Consider the following 25,569-nt stretch of genomic DNA (forward strand, 5'->3'; position numbering starts at 1 on the left):
GGTTTTTCAACTGGTTCAAATTATCTTGAATGTCAAAAACTAGGTCGAGTCAGTAACAGCCTAAGTAACACGTCAGATTAAACGTTATTATATTTTTAAAGAATTCACTTGAAACAACTGGAATACAGTGCATTGAATGCCGAAGAGTCAGGTGATGGTCTTCAGCCAATCAGAGTAGTGTCCTTATCAGTTAGCAGGCTCCTGCCCGTTATCACTGCATGAGGAAGGACTACGTAGTCTATGTGGTGATTACAATCGATTGGATTCCTACTTAGTCAACGTTAATTTTATCGGTAGTGTAGTGGTTATGAAAACACTTCTATCTTCTTTTGCGAGTATTTAATTTAAACTTCCAAACAATATAAAGTTTATCCTACAAACTATTAAATAACAATTTTACATTAAAACAAAGTTTGAACCACACACAACCGAATTGAACTTTCGCATTAGTACTCGTTACACTTTCGATTACTCGTTGTTCAACCGATTCGTCTGGCCCAGGACGATAGCGATAGCAGTGGACGAGGAAGGATGAGGCCGGAAGGTAAAGCCATGGACTCCATGTCAGAGGTGTCCGAGGGGACGACCGGGACCAGTGTCTCGGGAAGAGGGACATGCTACAGCGAGGAACTCCAGGACTTCGCCCTCCAGCTGGGTATGACCGGCGCCGACCAACTTTTCCAGGAAAGGTTTCGCGTGGACAGGCGTAAACTGGAAGTGATGCTCAGAGGTTGGTGGAGATTTCCAGATTTAGTAAAATCCACTTTTATATTAAAACCCAGTGGTTTATTTTGTTAGAAAACTGGCAACTGCTAACATAAACATTAGCATAAACACAATAGTTAAAAGCTTATTAAATAAATTAACCCCGATTATCATCATTATTTAACTCCAAGTCACATGGTAAAATTCGCTACAAAAGAGAAAATTGTACAATTACCTTTCTTTCAACGTTTTAAAAATAGCGTTTTAAAAATTTATCCCATCGGACAGTAAATTATCCTAACTAACTCGAGGTTTAAAAGTTGAATTTTGTACTTCAAGTGGTTCTACTTCAAAAATGCTTATTAGTTAGGTCCTTTATTTCAAGTTCGAATTTATATTGATTGTACATTTACATTAGTTTCGATTGTTTTAAATTGAAACAGATGACGAAACTGTAACAAATGATTGTTTGTTTATTTCGGAAAAAACCAAAAAGATATTCAATATTCTTTTTTCCTACAGTTACCTAATAAAGTGGGCTTCCTTGCACTTATTATAGCATGCCATGCACTGTAGCTAATTGATGCATTTACTTACTTTTGCCGCCCTTATTTATTTTTTGCCGCACTCCAGTATTTCATCCAAACTACACAAAACAGTGTGCTGTTATTAGGCACGTAATACGTGTACACAGGAAAATGAGTTGGCAACACTTAAAGATACTACGACTGGTGCAGCATTTCTCATTTTTCCAACGCTTGGATTTATAATCTAACCTAAAAACGTATTGTACAGTATTTGAAAGACTATATTTATAAGCCTTATAGTGATAACTGTACAAAAAATATAATGTGTAATGCGAGTGGAAAATTGCCTTTGCTGCGCTCGATAAACTTTCCACAATCGCACACTAGTTACACAAATAACTATTTACGTGGTAAACAATCTAAGCATACATTTTCACAGGTAATCCATGTATAAATCCCAAAGTATACCCATGAGCTTTTGAGAAAACTACAAGTCACACCCCCATAAACTATAAACTTAAAATTAATGTTCGTTATAACGAGAAACCTTGCGCAAAAATATCCATTATTTCATAAATTGCCCTTTAAGGTCGTAATTCCTTTCTAAAGGGAACTTTCTATATACCTAATGTTAAAAATAAACATAAAAACATGTATAAATATATAAAATAAAAATAGTTGTGGCTATACTTAATTGTATGTTAGTCTTTCAATTTATTACCTTATTAAAATCAATTGTGATTATGTGTTTGTATTGCTGTATTCTGTTTTGTTTATTTCAACTTAACTTAACCAATCAATGGATTTATTAATACTTATGAAGTCGATCGGGGTTAAGCCCGTGGGTAACAGCTAGTAATTATAAAACGAAAACAGGTGATTTCACAGAACACATTTGGAGTCTTATTTGCAATACACTCCTAATAACACTAAACCTCAGCTATGCAACAATGCATTTCAGCTGATCGGCAATGAAGTAAAGAAAATACTAACATACACTTGTTCTGTCGTTAAAATGTGTATCCCGGTCCTGAATTTGGGTTGCGTAAAAAACACTTTCGTAGATCATTTTTTTCAAATTCATTCATTTGAGCGAATTTCCCATATAGGGAATAAGCTATTACCGTAGGTCTTATAAGACCTTAGACCCGGGACCGATTTACTATTTCATTTTGAGGTCCCCAGAGGCCAAAAACACCATCCGTTCAAATGCATATATATATGTCCGTTAGCGCGATAACTCGAGCAAAAATGATCTGATTATGATAAAATTTGGTACAAACGTGTAAACCTACGTTTATTCGAACGAGTTAATATTTGACAACAGCTAATTTGAAACCAAAAGGTGAGTGAGCGTAGCGAATGAACTTCAACTTGGAGGCGAGGTAGCGTAGCGAACGAGCTAACCTGAAGGCAAGTGAGCGCAGCGAACGAGCTCCAACCGTAAAGGTGAGTGAGCGTAGCGAACGAACTTCAACCAGGACGTGATTGAGCCATGCGAACGAGCTCACATATGAAGTTAAACGGGGCAAACCCCGCGGGTACAGCTAGTATTACAGTAAATAAGCACACCTCAATATCTTCCCCGTAGCAGCAAACCTAACTACTCACTAAAATGAATGTTATTTAAATAGGAAATAAATTTGACAATATTTAGGGAATATTTTAGTAGAAATCAAGCCGGGCAAATGGAAATTCGCGTAGTCTGCAGGTTTGCTGCGACGGGGGTATTAACCTATACTTTTAACATTTTATAAAACAAAAACTTTCTTCCCGTAGCAGTAAACCTAAGAACTCGTTGAATCTAATGATATTTAGGTTGGGTAATATGACTTGTTTATGGAAATATCTTGTTTTTGTTTTGCACATGACACATGTTATGCAATGCATGTATTGACAAACAGTGGTAACGATTTTTATTACTTAAACTAGCAGTTACCCGGCGTGCGTTGCTGCGCAAAAAACTATTATTTTAAATTATTGTAATTTATTCCTTACGATAAATAGTATCTATATAATTAATTCGCTACATGAAACTTTGTCGGTTGAACTCCTCCGCCATTTCTTAACCGATTTTATCCATTGACGTCTCATTGGAAAGAGCGTGTCGCGTAGATTTGCAAACTGGCCTTACATTTTTGAAAAAGTCCCTTGGGCTCTGCCCCAGTGGCTTTGAAAGTTCCCATGTTATCCTTATGAAGAACATAATTGTTTACATTTTGATCAGCTGTATAATTTAACTGCTGTTATTTATTTTTCAATTCAATGAAACACATTGAGTACGTTTATTTACTATTTGAGTTTGTTTAAACATAACCCCCAAGACGGATCGTATTAGTATGGTTGTATCTTAAATTTGTGTATTTATCGTTGTTTTGTGTCGCTATGACGGATCGTGTTAGTATGATTGTAACTTAAATTTGTGCATTTATCGTTGTTTTGTGTAGCTATAATTTGTTTATTTTTTTTCTTCTTTTAAATGCCTCCGACGCCACGACAACGAAACATAGACAGGAGGCGTAATCGTGATAACGAAGCGGCTACAGAACAGTGGCGCGTAATAGGTTTAACTCATCACAGTCAGCACCTGACCCTGGACAATCTCAACTATTGGTTACAAATGCACCCTAACACTACCCCAAAATGACTTTTCGTTCTCAATTGGCCCTCTATCAATGACCTGTGTTGCCTGTACAGCGAGGTATTTTGAGAAGGAGAAAACCGGCCGGAATGATTTAGGTTTATCAATAACGAAGATAAACACGGTCTGAGTTACACACCGGTAATCTTGAGTTGACTCTTTTAATTTAATTGTAAATATGACAGTTGTTCGTTTTAAAATAAATCCTGTAAAACTTTGCAATTGCTCGAATTGTACAACATGTACACTAGTTAGTATTATTGGAGTTCCTTCTTTTAATGACAGTAATGTGGTGGTTTAATGACAAATTGGGGGGCATTTTAATACCTGAGATAGCACGCACGATTATTATTCACTTAATAATTTATGTTAGATTGTGTGGGTATGGAAGTCTTTTGAAGCTGAACGGTGTTAAATAAAACTCCTTATTCACACACTATCAAACATCTATAATATTAAAACGAAAGAGTGTTTTTTTATTTCACGATTCTGAATCAACCACTCGGCGGATTTTCATGATTTTTGTGTTGAAAGAAAGATAATTTTGAGAACTAGGGAATGTCGAAGCCATAATTTTAGTTTAGTGTCCCAGTTTTTTAGAAATTAAGTTTTAATTTTTTAAAAGTCTAGCAGCCGACGCTAAGATTCTAAACTAGCTTTAGGCATAAAATAATTTGCTTAACATAACAGCTGTAAACATTCAGCTTTTGTGTCACAAATTCAGCATTTGGATAAAAATGTAAAGACATACTCAGGGTTGACTTATTTATACTATGTGTAATGCAAATTATTGATACGTTCAATTCTTCTGTAAGAGGATGACAGATTAATTTAATTATACATAGTAAAATACTAGGATGTTCAAATTATTTTTTTAAAGCAATCTTTGATATCTTCGATTTGCTTTAGAGCAATATAATTTGTTTTAACTAACAGCTGGTTAAATATAAACTATGGAACTATGAGGTTATTTTATTTACTCTTATTTTGTCATTGATTATAGGAAATAAGTAAGATTAGTAGAGATAATTAGACCACAGTTTAAAATAGTTTAGACCAAAATTAATTAAACCACAGTACAAATCGAGGCTCTGTACTGTACACGAGTCTTAATAAAAAAGGATAAATGCAAATTATTTTACTATTCCACTTTTCGAGGAAAGAATAGAAAAATTACAATGTTTACTCGTTTTAATTCTTCATGGTAGCTTTTTGTTTACAATCAATGTTTGTCTGCTTTAACTTTGTTTGGATTAGGCCCGGAAATATTGATGTCATAAAAAGAAGATCAAGAATAATCAGGAATCACGATTTTAAATTACCACCACAACCTCAGCCGAGTTTTATACAAAGATTGAACACAACGTGAACATTGACCTAGGATACTGCAATTAGACAAACCACCCTTTTATGAAATCGTGTTCAGTGTGGTTACGTTTGGGAGTGCCTATCAGCGCCCCCAAACGTGAAAATATCACTTTTATTTCAACTATGAATATATTGTAGTTTAAATTAACTAATACGGGAAATTACGATGCACACTTATTCAATGAGGGTGGGTAATTATTAAGGATAGAACTGATAACGGGATGGATAATAAACATTGACAATTACGTCATTAGCTTTACTAGCGTGTTTACTTTTTATATTCCTGCTACATGTGACCAGTTCTTTTAGTAATGAGTTCTTTTTTTTTCAAATGAATGTTATTTGAACCAAACAGCTGTTTCAAAACAAACTGTTATTGTTTTTACTTTTCTTTGTTTACACTTATTTATTTAGCAATTAATGCAGTGAAATTGATATAAAGGATAGGTGTGACGATTTATGTGTACTGTGAATTTTATTGGATATTATCGTTTTATTTTAGGTCGTTTCTATTCAGACCTACTGGAAATTGTGTATGGTAGTTGTATTGTGGTGATAATAATAAATTATGGAAGAGGCTGGTATGCTATGGAAGGTGGTATCGTTGACTAAGTCAACTTCTCAATTGACTATTAACTCTCTCTACTGTAGGCTACTTATAATTAGTGTGCGTCTGTGCAAATCGGTTGCAAATCTCACTTCAACGCTTTTCACATCGTAAAAATTGCAGAATTGCTGTTTTATTGTAAAATTATCGGATTTAAAATGCATATCGTATAGGCCTATGATGGAATAAAAACATATTTGGTCACACAACATTTGTTTACAAGATGATTTTTCACATTAAAACTGCAAGAAGCTTTGTCTTTATATGTGTAAACTAGCTGATCTGAATTGTACACGGTTTTAACTGACTACTGAATTCCCGTACGTAGGACGGGCTAACACCTCGTTATTTATTAAATTAAAACATAAACATAATTGTAAACAATCCTACTTTAACAATTAATTCTAACTAGCTGTTACCCACGGGCTTCACCCCGTTTGACTTAATAATAAAACTATTGAGTTTATATTGTATGGCAGCTGCTTGTTTGAAATTAGCAACTGTTGTCATGAATTTAGACAATGAATAGTGCTGCATCCTGTTGGTACATTTTGTAACTTTTAATGCTATTGATCATCACAGAATCAATTTTTTTAGTTGAACAGCTGTTAAGATTCTTTAATTCCATTTAAATATGAGTACTCATAAGGTTAACGTGGGATACTCCAGAGCCACTGGGGCGGAGTTCTTTTGACGGATCTGCACCAAACTTCACACAAACCATCTTTGAATAATGCGTAATAATGCCTGAAAGTTTCATTACAATCTGTCAAGCGGTTTCGGAGTCCATAACGTTCAAATATATATATACAAATATACAAACTTCCTCTTTTATAAATATAGACAAGAAAATAATGTTTATAAATTCAAATAATCTGTTAAATAAAACAAAAAATCGGTTTAGGGAAATAGTTAAGACGTTTAAAATATCAAACAAAAACAAATGAGTAAAATAAAAAAATACAGTGTTGATCAGATGGGATCTCGAAATGTACCTATAAGATGCTATAATCTATAACATGCTGGCCCAGGATGGGGGGAACAAGGGTCAGGTCTAACTAATGCGCAGGTAATCAGCTATAATCTGATAATGGCGGCCTCATCTATACCAAGCCTGAAGAGAACTTCCTTGACTCTTGGCTCTTAGTTTAAAAACATGAAGGGCAGGTGATAGAAAAAGTGTTTACTTACTAAAATGAGTACAGACATTTCGATAGATTACATTAGGAAAATATAGAAAAGTTAGTTGTTGAGGAAATATCGTTAATCTAAAACAAATAATTTGTATAGGGTAACTTTTACAATTCGAACTTTATCTTAGATTACAATAACAGAAGAAAATCAATTCAATGTTTAAAAAAACAAATGTGGTAGTGGTATTTTGATATATTTAAGTTTTTTGATAATAAAAAAATTACGGTTAAGATCAAATCTTCACTTGTACTGTACAAACCGGAAAGAGATATACTCAACTTGTCTGTGGGTCATGGGGATGATTAATCTATACGATAGTATGTTTGGTCCATTGTGTAAAAGTGAAATTATTGTAGTTAACACAGCAGTGGATATGACTACTGAAATAATAGTTAGGTCAGTCAACATAATATATTCGGGATGATAACAAATATTCAATAATTTATGTAGTTTTCAAAATAAATAAGCACGCTGCGGAAATATAGGAAATGTGCCAGCCTTTAGCAATTTTGTACACGTTCAATCAATCGTATAATAACACGATAAATTTTAAAACTAATTTGTTTTTTATATTTCGTTTGGATATTTTAAAGTGTAAAAAAATCAAAGTCTTTATTAAGAAGTGTTTAACTCTATTAACCTTTTTGATATTTATTTTTACGAATTAGGCCTACCATACCATTACCATTACCAAACGAAATCCTTTTTGAGGCCTATAGGCCAGTCAATAACAGCATTCAACCTCGCAAACGCGCATGTATCTACGATTTTTGTATATGTTTTTAGGTCCCCTAAGAGGAGTTTATACCCAAGTTTGCAACCCTGAAAACCCTGTGCTTCTCCCACGCTGTTCTCCACTGTAAAATTCTGGCTATTTTTTTGTTTTATTGAAAAAAAAAACTGACTGAAGGAAGCGTTAATCAGGTATATGTCCTATACTTTTTTAAAGTTAACTAAATTTGCAACAATTGGAACCCAATTGGTTCCAATTGTTGCAAATTTAGTTAACTTTAAAAAAGTATCGGACACATATACCTGATTAACGCTTCCTTCAATTAGTTTTTTCAATAAAACAAAAAATGAGCCAGAAATTTACAGTTTTTCGAGTGTCATTGGAGTAGCACATGGTTTTCAGGGTTGCAAACTTGGGTATAAACTCCTCTTAGGGGACCTAACAACATATACAAAAATCGTAGATACATGCGCGTTTGCGATGATTGCCTTTTTTCGTGTTTTTATATTGACTGGCCTACTATTAGATTGTCTTTTAAAGAAAAACGCCTTATTTTCACTGACAAAAACACACTAAAACAGAACATATTACAAAAGTAAACAACCACTACAAAAAACAATAAACCATCTACTTACATATAATTTAATATAGAAAGGTAATTCAGTTTAAAAATCTTTGTACAACTAAATCTAGAGTTCTACTGGGCCGATTTTGTTAGTTAATGGGTCGTTGGAAAGCTCAACTCGTGTAGATTTGCAAATAATTATGAAAGTTTGTTTTTGTTATGATTTATGGTGAAAAAAAAACACATGTTTTCCATAAGAAATACATTGAAAACGGCGTTTTTCACACTTTTTAATTGGATGCTACTTTTCGCTACTTATTTTGAGTATTTCGAAGAAGTGCATGTTATCATTTTGTAGGAAATTTTATTCTATTTCAGGATATCACCTTCCACTTTGGTCGATTTCGTCTCCATTTAAAAGTTATTTGGAAAAAAAGCTAAGCAACCTCCGAATTTATAGTAATAAGAAAATACTGAGTTATGAATATTTTTGTTAAATTTTGTACAACTAAATCTAGACTTCTACTGGACCGATTTTGTTAATTAATGGGTCATTGGAAAGCCTAATTCATGTAGACTTGCAAATAATAATGAAAACGTGGTTTTATTAAATATTTGTGGTGAAACAGTAAAAATAACAAAAATACATTAAAAACTGCTTTTTTCAAGTTTCTGTTTTCAAGTTTCTATTTGTAGCCAGCTTTTGGCTGCCTTTATTAAGTAATTTCAAGAAATGCATAGTAGTTATTTGTGGTAAATTTTCTTTTCTTTCAGAATATCACATTCACTTTGGTCGATTTCCCCTACATTCAAAAGTTATTTGCAATAAGCTAAATGATCTCCAAATTTATAGTGGTGAGAAAATACTGAAACAGATATATTTTTGTTAAACTTTGTACAACTAAATCTAGACTTCTACCGGACTGATTTTGTTACTTAATGGGTCGTTGGAAAGTAAAACTCGTGTAGCCTATATATACAAATAATTAGGACAGTTTGATTTTATTACATATTTGAGGTGGAAGAAATAGTTATTTGTGCAACTAGTGAGAAAAGTGAGCAATTGACTCACTCAAGAGAAATCCTTACTCATGAGCCGTAGGCGAGTGAGGAATGGTTTCTCGAGTGAGGCAATTGTACTTTGAACTCGAGTTGCACATTATACTTTTCCTACAGTTACCATAAAACAAATAAATTGGTGAAGAAACATAACCTATTTTTACACAGAAGTGAACTTTTAATATAACATTTCATGTAAAGTGACAAATACAACAGTACAACAGCTGACCTGGCCAGTGCTGCCAACGTATTTCGCGCGCATACGACGTTTCCTGCATGACGCGCTCAATATTTCGTGCCTTCACGTTGCAAATCTGGAGTGAGACAAAGTAATTAGAGTGAGACAATGTTAACATTGTCTCACTGATGAGCGAATTGGCCACTTTGCTTTCTCAAATCAGTGAGAGAACATGTACATTGTTAGGTAACTGTAGGAAAAAACAATAGTACATTTAAAACGCATTTTTCCAAGTTTATATTTGTAGCCAACTCTAGGCTGCCTTTATTGAGTATTTTCAAGAAATACATGATAGTAATTTGTAGGAAATTTTTTTCTCTATCAGAATACCACCTTCGTTTGTGGTCGATTTCCTCACCATTTCAAAGTAATTCGCAAAAACGTTAAGTAACCTCCCAATTTATAGTGGTGAGCAAATACTGAATTAAAGATGTCATTGTTAAACTTTGTACAATTAAATCTACAGTTCTACTGAACCGATTTTATTAGTTAATAGGTCATTGGAAAGCCTAATTCGCGTAAATTTGCAAATAGTTATGAAAGTTTGATTTTTTTAGATTTACTAGGTGAAACCCATCAAAGTCGACAGTTACTGTTGAGGTTGCAAGCAAGATTGTTTGACTATAAATCGATAATAAATAACTCAATTTTTATAACTATTTGGGTTGTTCGTGATTTAGCAGTGTGCTTTAGGTGCGTCCGATCTTAATAATAATCAATCATTCAAATGGAAGCTGGTATTTCACTAAAGGTTCTTAGGTCAAAACAAATAGAATAACGTAATTAGAATTGAGTAAATATACCTCAAACTAAATTCCATATCCAAGATATAATCAAATTTATGTTTTCTGATTGACCGATACAGTATCTTTACCTTTGAAGTATTTGAAGACCAAGACATATAAAAATAGAGTTACGTATCATTGATTGCAGATAAGTACTAAAATGATTATAATTATTGTTGATTCGTGATTCAGCAATGTGCTTTAGGTAGGATTATTAAGATCGGAATCTTAGGAATCTTAATAATCAATTGATTAAATCTAAGCTGGTATTTCACTAAAAGTTTTCAGACCAAAACATATAGGGTAATGTAATTAGAACTGCTGGAATAAATCTTTAATTGAAGTAAAAAATCATAAAAATCAAATTTATATTTTTTGTTGAGTAAGTACATTAGATAAATTAATGATGATGCTTGATTACAAATATGTGCTTGCATAGCTTTATTTTAAGACCAAAATTATGAAAATCGGGCGGGTAGAAGAGCTAACACGACTCGGAAAAGAAAAACCAATAATTTGTATATATGGCAATAATCGGTTTACCAGTATGCATAATCTAACCATACGAAACATGTGTTAATAATTTAACATCTTATTGTTATATTGTTATTTAATTGATTTTTATTTTATTAAATGTTGTTGTTAACAATTTGCATTTGTGTTTAAAGTGTGTTCCTTATGTTATGTGTGTGATTCTAATGTTATGTGCTATGTTATGTGCTATGTGTTATGTTAGTGAGTAAAGTGGTGTATGGATTTCATAACCATTATTTTACTAGAGACCGTTGTATTTAACCACAACGGGCTCTGTTGCTAGTATGATATAGTTTACATTTGGCATTTGTGTTTATTTGCAGACCAAATGAAACACGTCCACGACGACGTGGGCCTTATTTGACCCATGCCGTCGTAGTGCTACTGAGGCCCAATTCTCATCATTAGCACAGTTCTTGAGATTCAAATAATGTTATTTTGACAAATAAGACAAATAATGCACTGTTCTTAACTTAAGTAAAACTGATATTTGCTATTAAAATGTTAATTTTTGCTGAAGTGGATTGTGCAAAGTATCATAGAAGATAAGTTAAATTCGTTGTTTAACAGTGAATACTAAAAATAATAGACCTGACTAAGCCATTTTTGTTTATCTAACTCGCAGTTCAACAAGAGGTCCAAGAGTTCAACCTATCTTTGCAAATTTACTCTTTTATAAAACTCGTTCTGATAACGACAGTTTTGAAACAGTTTATTGCCACGTTAAAAGATGGAAAGTACCGTACTGAGAGGAGTTATATTTTGATTTAGAAACACATCAAAGTCAAATATGATCATACGTGCTTTAAATTATTATTTATTGGTTTGAAAATTAATTTTAGATAGCGAATGTTTATGATTTATGGTGGTTTATGGTAAAAATGGGTTTGGTAATTTAATAAATAAACACAATTTCTTAGCTTTATTAGTATTTACAGTTTAACAATTAATTATTAGTATTTCCAGTGTTTTAATTGTTATATTCCAATAACAAATCAGCTGATCAGCTGATCAGTTGACAATTTTAATTGTTGATCTTACTTGTTCCTGTTGATACTCGCGTATTCTTAAACCTAAGTTGGTGGAAGTTGGAAGAAGGTAGATTAAACTGTTTTAAAAATGTCAGTTAGTGAAAGTGAAGTTGACGAGATGGGAATGAGAGCACAAACTGCTTGTAATGTTCTATATTATTCGATGCTGAGATCTAACTGTAAATTAACTCTTTCACTATAATAATTTAGTCGTAAAAAAAAATTAAATGCAATATTTCCCTAATTGTAGCCTACTTGATACAGTATTTATGGCAAGAATGCTGCTAGCAGAACCTACTCCCTCAAAAAGGTAACTTATTATTTAACGAAGTTTTACAAACACGTAATTACATGAAATCAGCTGATTATACAATAAGTCGTTGCATCACTTTCAGTGGCAAATACAATAAACGAAAACATAACCTCTCTAAGAAGTTATGAGTAGTGATTGTTAGTAACTAAAAACCAGATTGTTAGTAATTAAAAAACGGTCGGAGGTAAAGTAGTGTGCGCAACTTGCGTTAATAGTCTTTACGACACTCTTAGAAGTTTTTAATTTTCTACTCGTGTCGTAAAGACTAAACGCAATCGTTGCGTAAACTACTATTTCAACATAACCCTTTTGGATAAAATGCATTAAAATAGTAATAAAATTAAAACAATATATCTAGAGCTTTGTCTGTACATTCTTTGGATATACAGGGTGATTTGTACTCAGTGTGACAAAATTTTTTTGGTGTAAGTACAAAGTAAATGAAGTGTGATGATGCATATCAAATGTTCCAAGTCTCAAAATTAGCTTCCCAAAAAATTATTTTATGTTTTTCAAAAATAACCATGTTTTTAAACTTAATACAGCGATTTCTCAATTACCTGTTTATGGATTTGAGTAGATAATGTAACTTTCTTGTTCTATATTAAATTTTGAACAAGAATCATGGAAAATGACGGAGGATCAGTTGAAAAAACTCCATTGTAAATAGATTCAAAGATAAAAATTAAGATGTTTGATAAAAATTTTAAAAACAATTGACTATTACATTTTTCACACCCTGTATACAAGAAAGTGTCGGAATATGTTAAAAACTGCGCCATTTCATAAGCTTTCCAACCATATGCTACACTATTGAGGTTTATGTCTGCTTATGTACGCTTTAATGGTTTGAAGACTACAAAGCATGGTGTCTTTAACATTTAAAACATAGAAAGTCGGCAGGTATTAAGCAAAAGTTGTATGTTTGTTTCAGCTTGAACAGTAAAAACAGTAAAAAAGTTCCCTGTTTTCTGGTATTCAAACCACTAAAACAAACAAAAAGATATATCTAAACCTCAATAGTGTAGCATATGGTTGGAAAGCTTATAAAATGGCGCAGTTTTTAATATATTCCGACACTTTCTTGTATACAGGGTGTGAAAAATGCAATAGACTATTGTTTTTAAAATTTGTATCAAATATCTTAATTTTTATCTTTGAATCTATTTACAATGGAGATTTTACAACTGATCCTCCGTCATTTTCCATTATTCTTGTTCAAAATTTAATGTAGAACACGAAAATTACATTATCTACTCAAATCAATATACAGGTAATTAAGAAATCTCTGTATTAAGTTTAAAAGCATGGTTATTTATGAAAAACATAAAATAATTTTTTGGGACGCTAATTTTGAGACTTGGAACATTTGATATGCATCATCACACTTCATTTACTTTGTACTTACATCAAAAAAATTTTGTCACACTGAGTACAAATCACCCTGTATATTAATTGATTTCTCGTTTTACACCTACAAAACCCAAACCTATATACAGTAGTCTATTTTTGAAGCATGTTTTTTTGCGTGTTTTCTGTCCATCTGTTAATGCGAAGTAACCAGTATTTGTTCGTGTTTCACAGGAAAATGAGAGACTGGTTGTTGATGACAGTTTTTCAGTGTTCTTTACATCTGCATGTTTGAAAAAAGTTTAGGTTATTTTTAAACTATCTTTTATCCCTTGGGATTAAATTTAATAGGTAACAAGTTTACAAACCCCTTTTCGTATGTTTGGTAGAGATTAGCAGATAAACAGGTTTACTGATAATAACTAACACATTTTCCTAGTTAGTATGAAAGAGGAAGGGATTCAAGTATGGGGATTGTGACTGAGGAAAGTGTTCAAAACTATTTTTCCATTAAAAAATACACCCTATTGTATTTATCTGGTTGCATTTTTTATTGTTCTAATTAATTATTACCATGTTACACAGCATACAAAGAAATACTCCTCGATATTTTCAATGATTCGAATATAAAAATATTGTATTAATTTCTACTCGTACTTGAATTTTGATTGTAGGCCTACTATCTGATGCATCTTGCTTTCTTCAATTGACTAAACGGGCCCAAGTCGAATACATTTGCATCAGTTCTTTGTTTGCCTAGCGTAACAAGCTGGAACAAACTAATCATTATCAGGATCGAACCTACAGATTAGTCGAGCACTACTGTACTATCCTTGTGTGAGTTTATCGTTTAGTACTTTTGAGCTACTGCCAATATTTATTCTTCGCAAACCACAACTAGTCCTGAATACTGATAATTACACATGCTTTGTACTCCTTTATGCATTTACTTTCATTTTTGAAGGGGGTTTTTAGACTATAATATAATTTGTTATTCCTCCCAAATGAAATTAAAATTCAACTGGTTGAATTTAAAAACCCGTCTCATAAGCCTCCTGTTAATGTTATTGAAGTTTGTTGTTTTTTGTAATAAAAGTCCCTTTGGGATATTAATAAATGATTGGAAATCTGCATCAACATAAATCTTTATTTGAACTTGAGTGGATAATAAGAACTAGTGTACCTCGTTGCTCGAATTCGAGCAATTGCGAAGTGTTAGAGGCGTTATTTTAAAACGAATAACAGTCATAATTTCCAATGACTTTAAAAGAGTCCACTCAAAGATTATGGAAATATTTACGATGTAGGCCTGAGTAGTAGAACTACTAGTAGTAGTAGTTACTATACTTAGGCCATTAATTATGGGTATAATAGATGTGTAATACCATTGACTAAGAGTCAAAGGTAATACTATAGTACCTATACCGTAAATTTAAAGAATGAAATTTTATCAAACTGTGTCCTCCACCATTCTAAACGCAAACCTTGAGTATAAATGCAATAAGCATTTGATACTTATATGCCAATCCCGTACGAAGGACGGGTACTCTGCTAGTGTTTCCATAATTTGAAAATCTTCTCTTTCAATGATTCCTCAAGAAATGTAGCTCAGTGTTAATTCAGTTTTTTTTTTTAGTGTATCAAATTGTCCAGGCTTTCTCGATTTTCCCATTGTAATATTTACGCCAACCCAAATTCAAATAGTAAATATTTCATTTTACCCAAGTCAGTAAATATTTGTAGCACACGTTTCCTTAAATTGCAACTAAAATGTTAACAGCAATTAAATTATCCAGCTGATCATGATGTAAACAAATATGTTCTTCATTAGGATAGCATGGAAACTTTAAAAGCCACTGGGGCAGAGCCCAAGGGATCTATCAAAAATGTAAGGTCAGTTTGCAAAATTAAACACTCAGACGAACATTTTGGTATATAACAAGTGGGGTTAAATCTTAAAACAAAAAAGCATTATTGTTCACAAAGTTTGATGTAGCGTATTAGTACCTGGGAACCGAGCTTTGCTCGGGGAACATCATTAGTTGACTCTGAAAGCAGTCTTAGTATTGCAGATACATGGATCCATTCCCCACACTCCAGACTGCTCGCCTTTACTATTTCCTTCACCACTTCCTGCGTCGTGGACCTGTTTCCCTCCCTTCCCATAGCATTTTAGGATTGCAGACACCTTAATCGTCATAAACAGTTCCCACACTCCGGACTGCTCGCCTTTAATACTTTCTTCATCACTTTCCTACGTCGCGGACCTGTTTCCCTCCCTTCCCATAGCATTTTAGGATTGTAGATACCTTAATCTAATCGTCATAAACAGTTCCCACACTCCAGACTGCTCACCTTTACTACTTCCTTCATCATTTCCTACGTCGCGGACCTGTTTCCCTCCCTTCCCATAGCATTTAAGGATTGCAGATACCGTAATCTAATCGTCACAAACAGATTCCACACTCCGCACTGCTACCCTTGACTACAATGTATCGAGTAATCTTCAGTATAATCTTTGCTCAAAAGTAACAACTGATGTACTTTTTGTACTGTATTTTTAATTTGCTATTATACTGTTGATAGACAACTTACAAGTCTTCTATTTACTTTTTCGTTGTTATTTAATTCAGCCAAGATGGTTACTTAGCAACCCATAAGACTAATAATGTTAAAAAAAATTTGACTTTCAGTTTCATTTTTCTACATAATTAGATTTTGTTGGCAGTTCTAACTGCAGTTATCTCGTTTTTAGGCCAGGAATAAACTATTTACAACATTTTAAGAAAATCGTCGGAGCCGTTTTCGAGATCTTGGTGCAAGCAAGCAAGCATACATATATGCATACATGCATACATACAAGCAAACATTGCTCATATTAGAATATAGGATAGGATAGATAGATAGATAGATTATGACTTTGTAGTGCAAACAGCTTTATCAACCTATAATAATGTGAGTGCAGCAGCCGGTGTACGTGTGTGACTGTGTGTTATAGGAAGCAGGCTATTAGCGGGCTTTACCCTTTCCTGTAGACACAAACTATCTTGCCAAACTTTTTGATCGCTACGGGGTATTAGTATGATTATTATAACCAGGAAAGAAATTCATGATAATGCTATTCAACATTAGACCTATTTTGTTTTATTTCAGACTACAGGTATGTTGCTTTTATTCTGTTAATGTTATGAGATACCGCACATATGGAGTTCGTTTGTAGTTATAGTTATGTTATTATTGTTCGTTTTTAGAGGTCAACTGCCAGAAAGGACCACGAGGTCCTTAGTTCACCTCAATAAAGTAGAAATTACATTTAATTTCATTTAAAGTTTGAAATTTACGTTTTGTGTGTGTTTCATGTTGGTACCGGAAATGTATAATGTTGACTACATGTTTCTATCTTGTTTTAGGTAACAGTTGACAATTTTTATTTTATACTTTGGTCACAGTACCAGAGGACAAGCAATTAATAGTTTGGATTGGATCATCTATTTAAACAAGGGACCAGACATTGATGCAAAAATAATTGTGGGCTAAGTACATCTTAAAAGTAGGGATATTTCCCTGCCCCACCCTGTACTAATGGAAAAATGAAATACCTCTATGAATTTTGGATAATCTAGTAATAAAATTATAATAATTATTATAATAAAATGTACAGGTTCAATATCAAATACAAAAATGTTACAAGATTATATAACTGTCACATTAACTTAACCTGTCTGGGGTTTTCAGTGGCAGATGAACTGACGGAGCCAGCTGATGAATTTTTCCAAAGAGTAAGTTAAAATATACATTGTTTTCATCCCTACATATGGTGTAAACAATTGGCGCTTCATTAACATTTTATTTTGGATATTCCATTCTAAACTATTTATTTTAACCTTTACTTTCCTTAAATCTTTGCCTTTTTTATTCCTATGAAATAGTAATGGTATTTTTTTACTTCAGAGGAAGAACAAATTCGGTGCCTAACTGTAGATAAATTATTAATACTGTACATACCGTTAGTTATATAATACTCTATGGCCAAACTGGTACCAAAGCCTTAAGAGAAATATATTTTTATAGAATTAATGAAAATATTTCATAAAAGTGTGTTTCTGTATTTTGAATTTAATACATGATAATAACCAATATACAGTAGACCCCCATAAATTAATTGAGGATTAATTAGTCCAGATCATTGAAAGTCCGGATTAAATTAAATAAATTTAATATGAAGAAAGGCAGCGCCTCTTTGGACTCTTGGGCCTTTGTATACAATGAAACACTTTTTACAGAAATTAGCTTGAATAGAATAGTGAAATAAAAATAAATAAGTACCTATGGTAAGCTACTTAGGCACTGGAAACTTTACAATAAAGCTGTGTATTTTTCAATAACCCATTTCAAACTTAGCTGTACCGTACTGTATGAAACATTTATAAATTTCTGTAAAATTATATTGTCCAAATGAGATGAAATCCGTATTAATGGGGTCTGGATTAAAGAGAGTTTACTGAATGGTAACTCCATATATTTATTTTAATTTGCTCCTTATAAATATCTGGAAATTTAGAAGACAGAGACAAAATAATGCATTGAACATTTAATACATTTAAGCATTAGATTTCTATTGTTCACTTGTCTCTGAAACTGTTAAAGTCTATTTTCACTTCCAGGTCATGCATGAGACATGCACACACATTTCATGGCCATCTCGTCTCAAGATTGGAGCCAAGTCTAAAAAAGGTATTCTTTTACTTAGTTTAATCTTACTCAAGTCCAGTTACTTATCCAAGTTTAAGCCACTGACAAGTGACGACGGTTTGCTAGGAAGGATGTTTTATGTTTTATGATATCCAAGTCACATATATTCCAAATGCAATATTTTATACCATAATGTGTAACTCCTTTACATCTGCTTTGCAAACAACAAATGGTAAATTTATCCACAGTAAAATTAATTTATTCTAAATGGAAGAGGCCAGTCTGCCACAAGAAAGGCATACACATTTACACCATAAAAAAAACTAAAATATTTCACTGTAACTGGGACATCATTTTTAACCAAATAAGTTTTGAGTTGGTATAAGAGAGATTTCTTCAAGTCCAATGAAGGCCAGAACGTTGTTACTGACAATGTTGCCAATATCGGTGTACTCACATTTAACTCCATCAGTTTATGATGGCTCTAAAAAATGAAGCAAACATATTGCTGAATGGTTGTATGGCATGGAATTAGCTTTAGCTACACTTTATTCCAACATTTTTCAGATCCACACATTAGAATATCAGGAAGGGAAGATGATGTGTTGGCAGCAAAGTCAAAAGTTATGGCAGTACTGGACACACGGGTATGGTCACTCTACAAGTTAATAGTTATAACCAATATACAGTATCCCTAAATATTACCTTACCTTACTAAAAGATTAAAATGTAGTAAGTTATAAAGCGACACAAATTCATTCAGCCTCAGATCTCAATTTGTACCAAGACAAGAGAGATAGTACAAGGTACCTATTTTATGAGTTGATGAACTGCATTTGAAATCTATGATGGTATGAAACATGCATAAACAAAGGTAAGTTACAGTCAAAAGCGCTAAGTTTGACACGTATCTTTGGAGTTTAAGTCAGGCGGCATACAAATTATGTACCTGCTACAATGTTTAGTCATGCCACACATAAGCCACACTCCGTATATGGGCTAACTGGGATGAATCCAAAGTTGCCATTTTTAGGGGCCCTAAATTTTCAAAGATTTTGTAAACAATATTGTGTTTATTGTTTGCTAAAAAAACACACATTATTGCGCGCATTATTGTTGAAATTAGTTTTTAGCTATTTTTATTTTCAAAGTTCTCCTGAACCCCGATATGAAAGCTGTTGGCAGCCCAGGGTGTTATTATTGAAAAGTATTAACGCTATACAGGGGCCTGGATATGATTTTAAAGTACAATCCCCTGTAGGGAAGGTCAGATAACAAAAGTAGAATAGTTAAGACTCTACAATAGAATTAATTTTCTACCCTGGTATTTTCTATGTCAAAATGTGTTCAAATCAATGTTACTACTTTGTACTTTATTACGCTACTGACTCTCCATTACAGCAAAGCAACAGAGTGACCATGAAGCTGGATGTGAGCTACACAGACCATTCTCACATTATTGGTAGAGGAGGACTCAGCATCAAGAGTGTGATGCAAGACACAGGCTGTCACATACACTTCCCAGACTCCAACCGCAACAACCCTCATGAGAAGAGTAACCAGGTGTCCATCGCAGGGGAGATGGAAGGGGTGGAGAAGGCTCGGGCTAGAGTCAGGGTATGTCTAGAACTGTTTGACTAAATTTCAAATATTCTTGATACGCATAAATTTGTACCAAGAAAAACACCGGCCTTTTCAAAGGGACACTAAGATGTAAGTTGCCATTCAGTGACAATAATTCCTAGTGAAATCTCCATTTGATGTGATATTGCATAAATCTTAAGGTCCAAAATTTTACTTTCATGGTGTAAACTATCACTACTTTTTCTGCAAGGAAGGTTTGTTTAATGAAGAATCATTCTTTAATGAAAAAAAAAAAAGAAGCATTGTACAGAATTAGAAATTTTCTCGATTTCTAGCATTTTTATAACTTGTTAAACAATTTTTAAATATGAGGACAATAAAAGGCTTGTAACCCGTAACCTGCCTGCCTATGGATAAACACAGCTATGGAGATCCATACAATACTGTATCTTATTTGTTCTAGTTCAGCTCTAAGTACCTAATGCTAAGTTATGAGGGCAGTTTTAAGTAAGGGCCGTTTTTGCCTATAACTCCTTAGTTTGCATGTAGGCCGCAAAGAGGGTCCTTGCCACTATCTGACATCATTTGTGAACAAAATGACATCATTTGCTGCTCTGGAGCTGACTTATACACTTTGTGTTGTACAATTTTTTTTTAAATTTATTGAATCTCCCGCCGTGTGCACGATGAGCCTACAAGAAACATATCCGATGCCGACATTCATCGCCAGATTGCTAAAGAGTTGGCCCTAATGCAATGATTGAGGGTAAAGTGGGGAAATGGGTTGGAAGTATAAACATTGGTGTTAAAAACCTTTTTCCTTTTGTCTTCTTTGGTAAAAATCGTGGTCATCTTTAACCCATTTCCATCAGATGACGTACCAGTACGTCAAGTCCGTTATGTACCTTACCTATTAGTCCACTCAACCTCAGAGGGTTTTTAGCCTCGCAAACAATGCCTCACCATATCTCTCTCCGTCTTGCATCCATTGAGCCTCTGCCCCCAATCTTCTCAAGTCCTTTTCCACTTGGTCCTTCCAGCGAAGTCGTAGTCCAAGAGCCGCTTTCCTCTTGGTAGTCCTTCATTTATCACATAATTGTTGCAATTTAGATTTTTGACACAATCTTCTAATTTGCCATAAATATGATTGTTTTCTAATATATGTTCTGCATACATTGAACGTTGGGATGTTTTATTGTTCGATTTTACGGCTTGGATATGTTCTTTGAATCTTCCACTTTGAAATGAAATGAAATGAAAAATGATTTATTTAATCAGGCAAAGTTAGGGCCACATGGCCCTCTCTTACACTTAACCTGTGTAAAGAGAGTAAATAATATACTACGAACACCACTTTGGGTGTTCCTTAGTATATTTCACATGGAACAGCTGAAGCCAAATTTATTGTTTAGTTCTGTCCGGTGCACTGTAGAGGTTGTGTTTTGTTTACAATTTGCTTTTTGTTATTTTAGTAATTTAAAACCTTGTTTAATCAAATAAATGATCTAATCGTAAACAATAACTTGTCCCCTAGTTGTATATCTGAACAGTAAAGCACAAATTATTAAATTAACCTTAAAATAATAACATCAAAATTTCATCGACATTAGCAATCAGTGTCACCGGCCATGAACTAGACACAAAAAACGAGCTTCGAAAAATACAATGGAATGAGACAAGTCTTCTTGTATTGATTAGTTTATGGTTCTACTCTGTGTTGTGAAATTTTAATAAATTTGAGTGGCAGCAGTGCTAAACAGGCTAAGAACTTCAAAATCACCATCTGAGTTTGAGTACATGAACTAGCAACTTGATCAGAAGTATATTTTAGTCTCCTAAAAAGAAATAGCAAAAGATCAAATTAGAAAACTAATAATAATAAAGGGTGCCTTGTCTTATTAATATTATAAGCTAGAAATAGGTAACTTTAAATTAGTATTAAATATAGTCAACTCTCAATTATTGACTGTGTTTAGGAACTGACTCCGTTAATCTTCAGTTTTGAGCTGCCGATTCTCGGAACACTAAATACTTTACCTGATGCTTCTTCACCGTACATTTCCTGCATCCAGGAAAAGTACAACGTTCAGGTAACTAATGCCAATAAAAAACATACTACAGTAAAGCTAGTTTCAATAGACCTTAAATTTTTAATATGAAAATGATCAAGAATAAAACAATTAATATAGCATAATAAACTAGTTTCCTTACCTGCTTGTCAATGAGTGAGAAGCTAAGCTAGACTTATTGAAGTGTTTTCCTGAAATTTTAAGTTGTCTATATCGAGAAAGAAATGTGCTATTTTTACCTTGGACTAGGTTCTGTTCCGCACCCGCCCAAAGCTTCACTCCACCCTGGTCTTAGTCAAGGGATGTGAATGGGAGTTGGCAAAGGTCAAGGAAGCCACTCATCTACTGGTGAAACATATGTGTGACAACCTTGCGGTAAGATCCTTCTGTATTTTTATACAAAGAAAATTATAACATTTTTTCACCAGTATTATTTTGATTCTATTAACTGGTACCATAATAGGTTTTACCCCACACTACACTAGTTTAACGAACTTCCTTTGCAAAGATTTAGTCTGGAAAACAGCTGTTTGCCACCAGCTTAATCAAACGGGGTTTCATTACATACTCCTGTACTGAAATGAGCTTTTTCCAGACACCAACCAGCTGATTATATTTGACAATGAGTGGTAATTAACAGAAACAACCTTTTCTCTTAGAGGTTATGAGTAGTGATTTTTAGTCCTGTAGTCGGTGTGAATAAATAAGGATCTGTACAGATTATTTATTGTTAAGTTAGCTTAGAGTAGTATGGCGTAAAATATTGTATGTTACTCCATAATGTGTTTACCAGACTCGTATAATAATCCTGCATTTGACTTCCTCTGGCACAGGAACGATCACACTTTTAGTTTTTTGATAGACCCAAATTTTCAGAACTAGTAACATAACATACTATTATTGCGTAGCTAAACATACCGTTATTGTAACATACCACTTAATGTACTTCGTATCAATGGTGTAGTAGTAAATTATCCAGGGCAGGAACGCTCACCATTCGCAAAAAAAATATGTTAATATTAAAAAAATATGGGTCCCTTACAAATATTTATATATATATATATGTTTTTCGGAAAAAGCAGAGAGCCCCCTCCACTACTGCTTGGTATACATCACAGAAAGATGTCGACATATGACATGCAGTGTAAAAAACTGTAAAATGTGGTAATGTTGCTTGTAAATAAAATAGGAAAAATATCTTGCTTAAAATATCTTGCTTAAAATATCTTAAACCTAAAATATCTTTGTTTTTAAATAGAAAAAATATACTTACAAGCAAATTGGGTGACACAATTGTTATCTCACAGTGAGTAAAAGTACTCTAGATTCTCAGCTTAGATTTATATTTGATGCAATTAGTTTTTTTGTTTAAAACATTCACATCATCACAACTCTTTGATCTTCGAAAACTGATACATCAAACACAAGACAACAAAGCATAACATATTTCCAAACTTTTACTTATTTGTATTTATGTGAGTGCGGCTCAACATAATTTGTTCAAAACTATACACGACGTGTGCATTGACCTGGCATGAGTCAAGTTTTGCACTTGTACTCACCTAAAATAAACAATGTACCTACCTATGGGTGGGACGTGGGAGAGTCGACAGATAGGGTGAATCTTTGTGAGACATCTCAGACAGTTTGCTAAATTTCACTTATATTCTTACTGTGTGAGTGTGTGATTGTACAAAAGAAGTTTGTTTCATAAAAATCGTAACTAGTGTTTACAAAACGAGAGGGGAATTTGATAGAAATATAAATACCTTAATCAATGAAATATTCCAAGAGCTCAAAGGGCTAACGTGTATAACCTAAAATTTGTGTGACACCATTGTATTCTTTAAAAAAAATCACAAGTAAAATTCTGTGTAGCCTACAATCCAATTCATAGATTATTTTGAACATTTTCAAACCATGACATACGAGTGTATTTTATGTAGTAGTACTGACATCGGCAACGTCAGTATGTGATTTGTATAGTTGTGTATTGATTGATCAGGGACAGGTATCCATCCTCATGATGATGGAGATTTCCCCACAACACCATAGCATTGTGGTGGGTAAAAACCACGAGAATCTGAAGCAGATTATCCGCAGAACCGGAGTAAACATCGTCTTTCCTGATGCGACAGACCCGAACATCCCTCCGCTGAAGCGAAGCAGTGTTACGATCTCAGGAAACATTCACAGCGTGTATCTGGCCAGGCAACAGCTTATTGTAAGTTAGTACTTAGGACTTTATTTAAACAGATATATTATGTTATCCTATACATGTGTATAACCTCTGCCTTTTGGACACTGAGGTAGACATATATCAACATGGACCAGTTGTAGTTTATCTATCTATTCTATATTCTATTCTATACTCTACATATACTACTAGCTGTAACCGCGGGCTTTGCCCCGTTTAACGTCTTAAATTTTCAAGATGAGCTCGTTCGCATGCCTCAATCACGTCCTGATTGAAGTTTGTTCGCTACGCTCATTCACCTTTAGGTTGGAGCTCGTTCACAGCGCTCACTTGCCTACAGGTTAGCTCGTTCACTACGCTAACTCGCCTCTAGGTTGAAGATCGTTCGCTACGCTCACTCACCTTTTGGTTGCAAGCTGTTGTCATACATGTAAAAAAATAATAGTGCTGCACCCTGTTGGTAAACCTATTAACTCTTTAATGCTATTGAACATCACAGAATCAACTTGTTTAGTTGAACCAGCTGTTAAGATTCTTTGATTCTATTTAAATATGAGTAATCATAAGGTTAACATGGGAAACTCTAGAGCCACTGGTGCGGAGCCCGAAAGCCTGATCAGAATAAAAACTACTAGTTTTCCTATTTAATGCCCAAAGAATCGGTGTACCGAATTTCAGCCTCCTAGGTAAGATAAATGGGAAGTGGGAGAATTAGTGATGAGTGAGTGAGTCAGTCAGTGAGGGCTTTGCCTTTTATACAGGGTGTTTGGTACTCAGTGTGAAAAAAATTTTTGGTGTAAGTACAAAGTAAATGCAGTATGATGATGCATATAAAATGTCCCAAGTCTAAAAATTAGCTTCCCAAAGAATTATTTTATGTTTTTCAAAAATAACTATGTTTTTAAACTTAATACAGCTATTTCTCAATTACCTGTAAATGGATTTGAGTAGACAATGTCATTTTCGTGTTCTACATTAAATTTTGAATAAGAATAATACAAAATGACAGAGGATCAGTTGTAAAAACTCCATCGTAAATAGATTCAAAGATAAAAATTAAGATGTTTGGTAAAAATTCAAAAAACATTGGTCAATTGCATTTGTTCACACCCTGTATACAAGAAAGTGTCGGAATATGTTAAAAACTGCGCCATTTTATAAGCTTTCCAACCATATGCTACACCATTGAGCTTTCTGTCTGCTTATGTACGCTTTCGTGGTTTGAAGACTACAAAGCATGGCGTCTTTATCATTTAAAACATAGAAAGTCAGCATGTATTAAGCAAAAGTTGTATTTTTGTTTCAGCTTGAACAGTAAAAACAGTAAAAAAGTTCCCTGTTTTCTGGCATTCAAACCACTAAAATAAACAAAAAAAT

General features: G+C 33.5%; 1 protein-coding gene across 1 annotated transcript in view; it reads left to right on the top strand.

Moving 5' to 3' along the window:
- Positions 1-453: 453 nt before the first annotated feature.
- Positions 454-25,569, top strand: part of LOC128990840 (protein bicaudal C-like) — a 51,423-nt gene continuing 26,307 nt past the window's right edge. The window contains exons 1-8 of the mRNA XM_054413453.1: positions 454-730; positions 17,386-17,429; positions 18,315-18,384; positions 18,910-18,989; positions 19,744-19,959; positions 21,903-22,016; positions 22,245-22,370; positions 24,001-24,219. Coding sequence (XP_054269428.1) covers positions 532-730; positions 17,386-17,429; positions 18,315-18,384; positions 18,910-18,989; positions 19,744-19,959; positions 21,903-22,016; positions 22,245-22,370; positions 24,001-24,219 — 1,068 coding nt within the window. The 5' untranslated portion in view covers positions 454-531. The remainder of the gene's footprint in view (positions 731-17,385; positions 17,430-18,314; positions 18,385-18,909; positions 18,990-19,743; positions 19,960-21,902; positions 22,017-22,244; positions 22,371-24,000; positions 24,220-25,569) is intronic.

This window comes from Macrosteles quadrilineatus, unplaced genomic scaffold (genome assembly GCF_028750875.1).
Source record: "Macrosteles quadrilineatus isolate MER2022 unplaced genomic scaffold, UCM_ALF_1.0 Scaffold_3__2_contigs__length_128488019, whole genome shotgun sequence".
In the NCBI taxonomy this organism is placed as follows: domain Eukaryota; kingdom Metazoa; phylum Arthropoda; class Insecta; order Hemiptera; family Cicadellidae; genus Macrosteles; species Macrosteles quadrilineatus.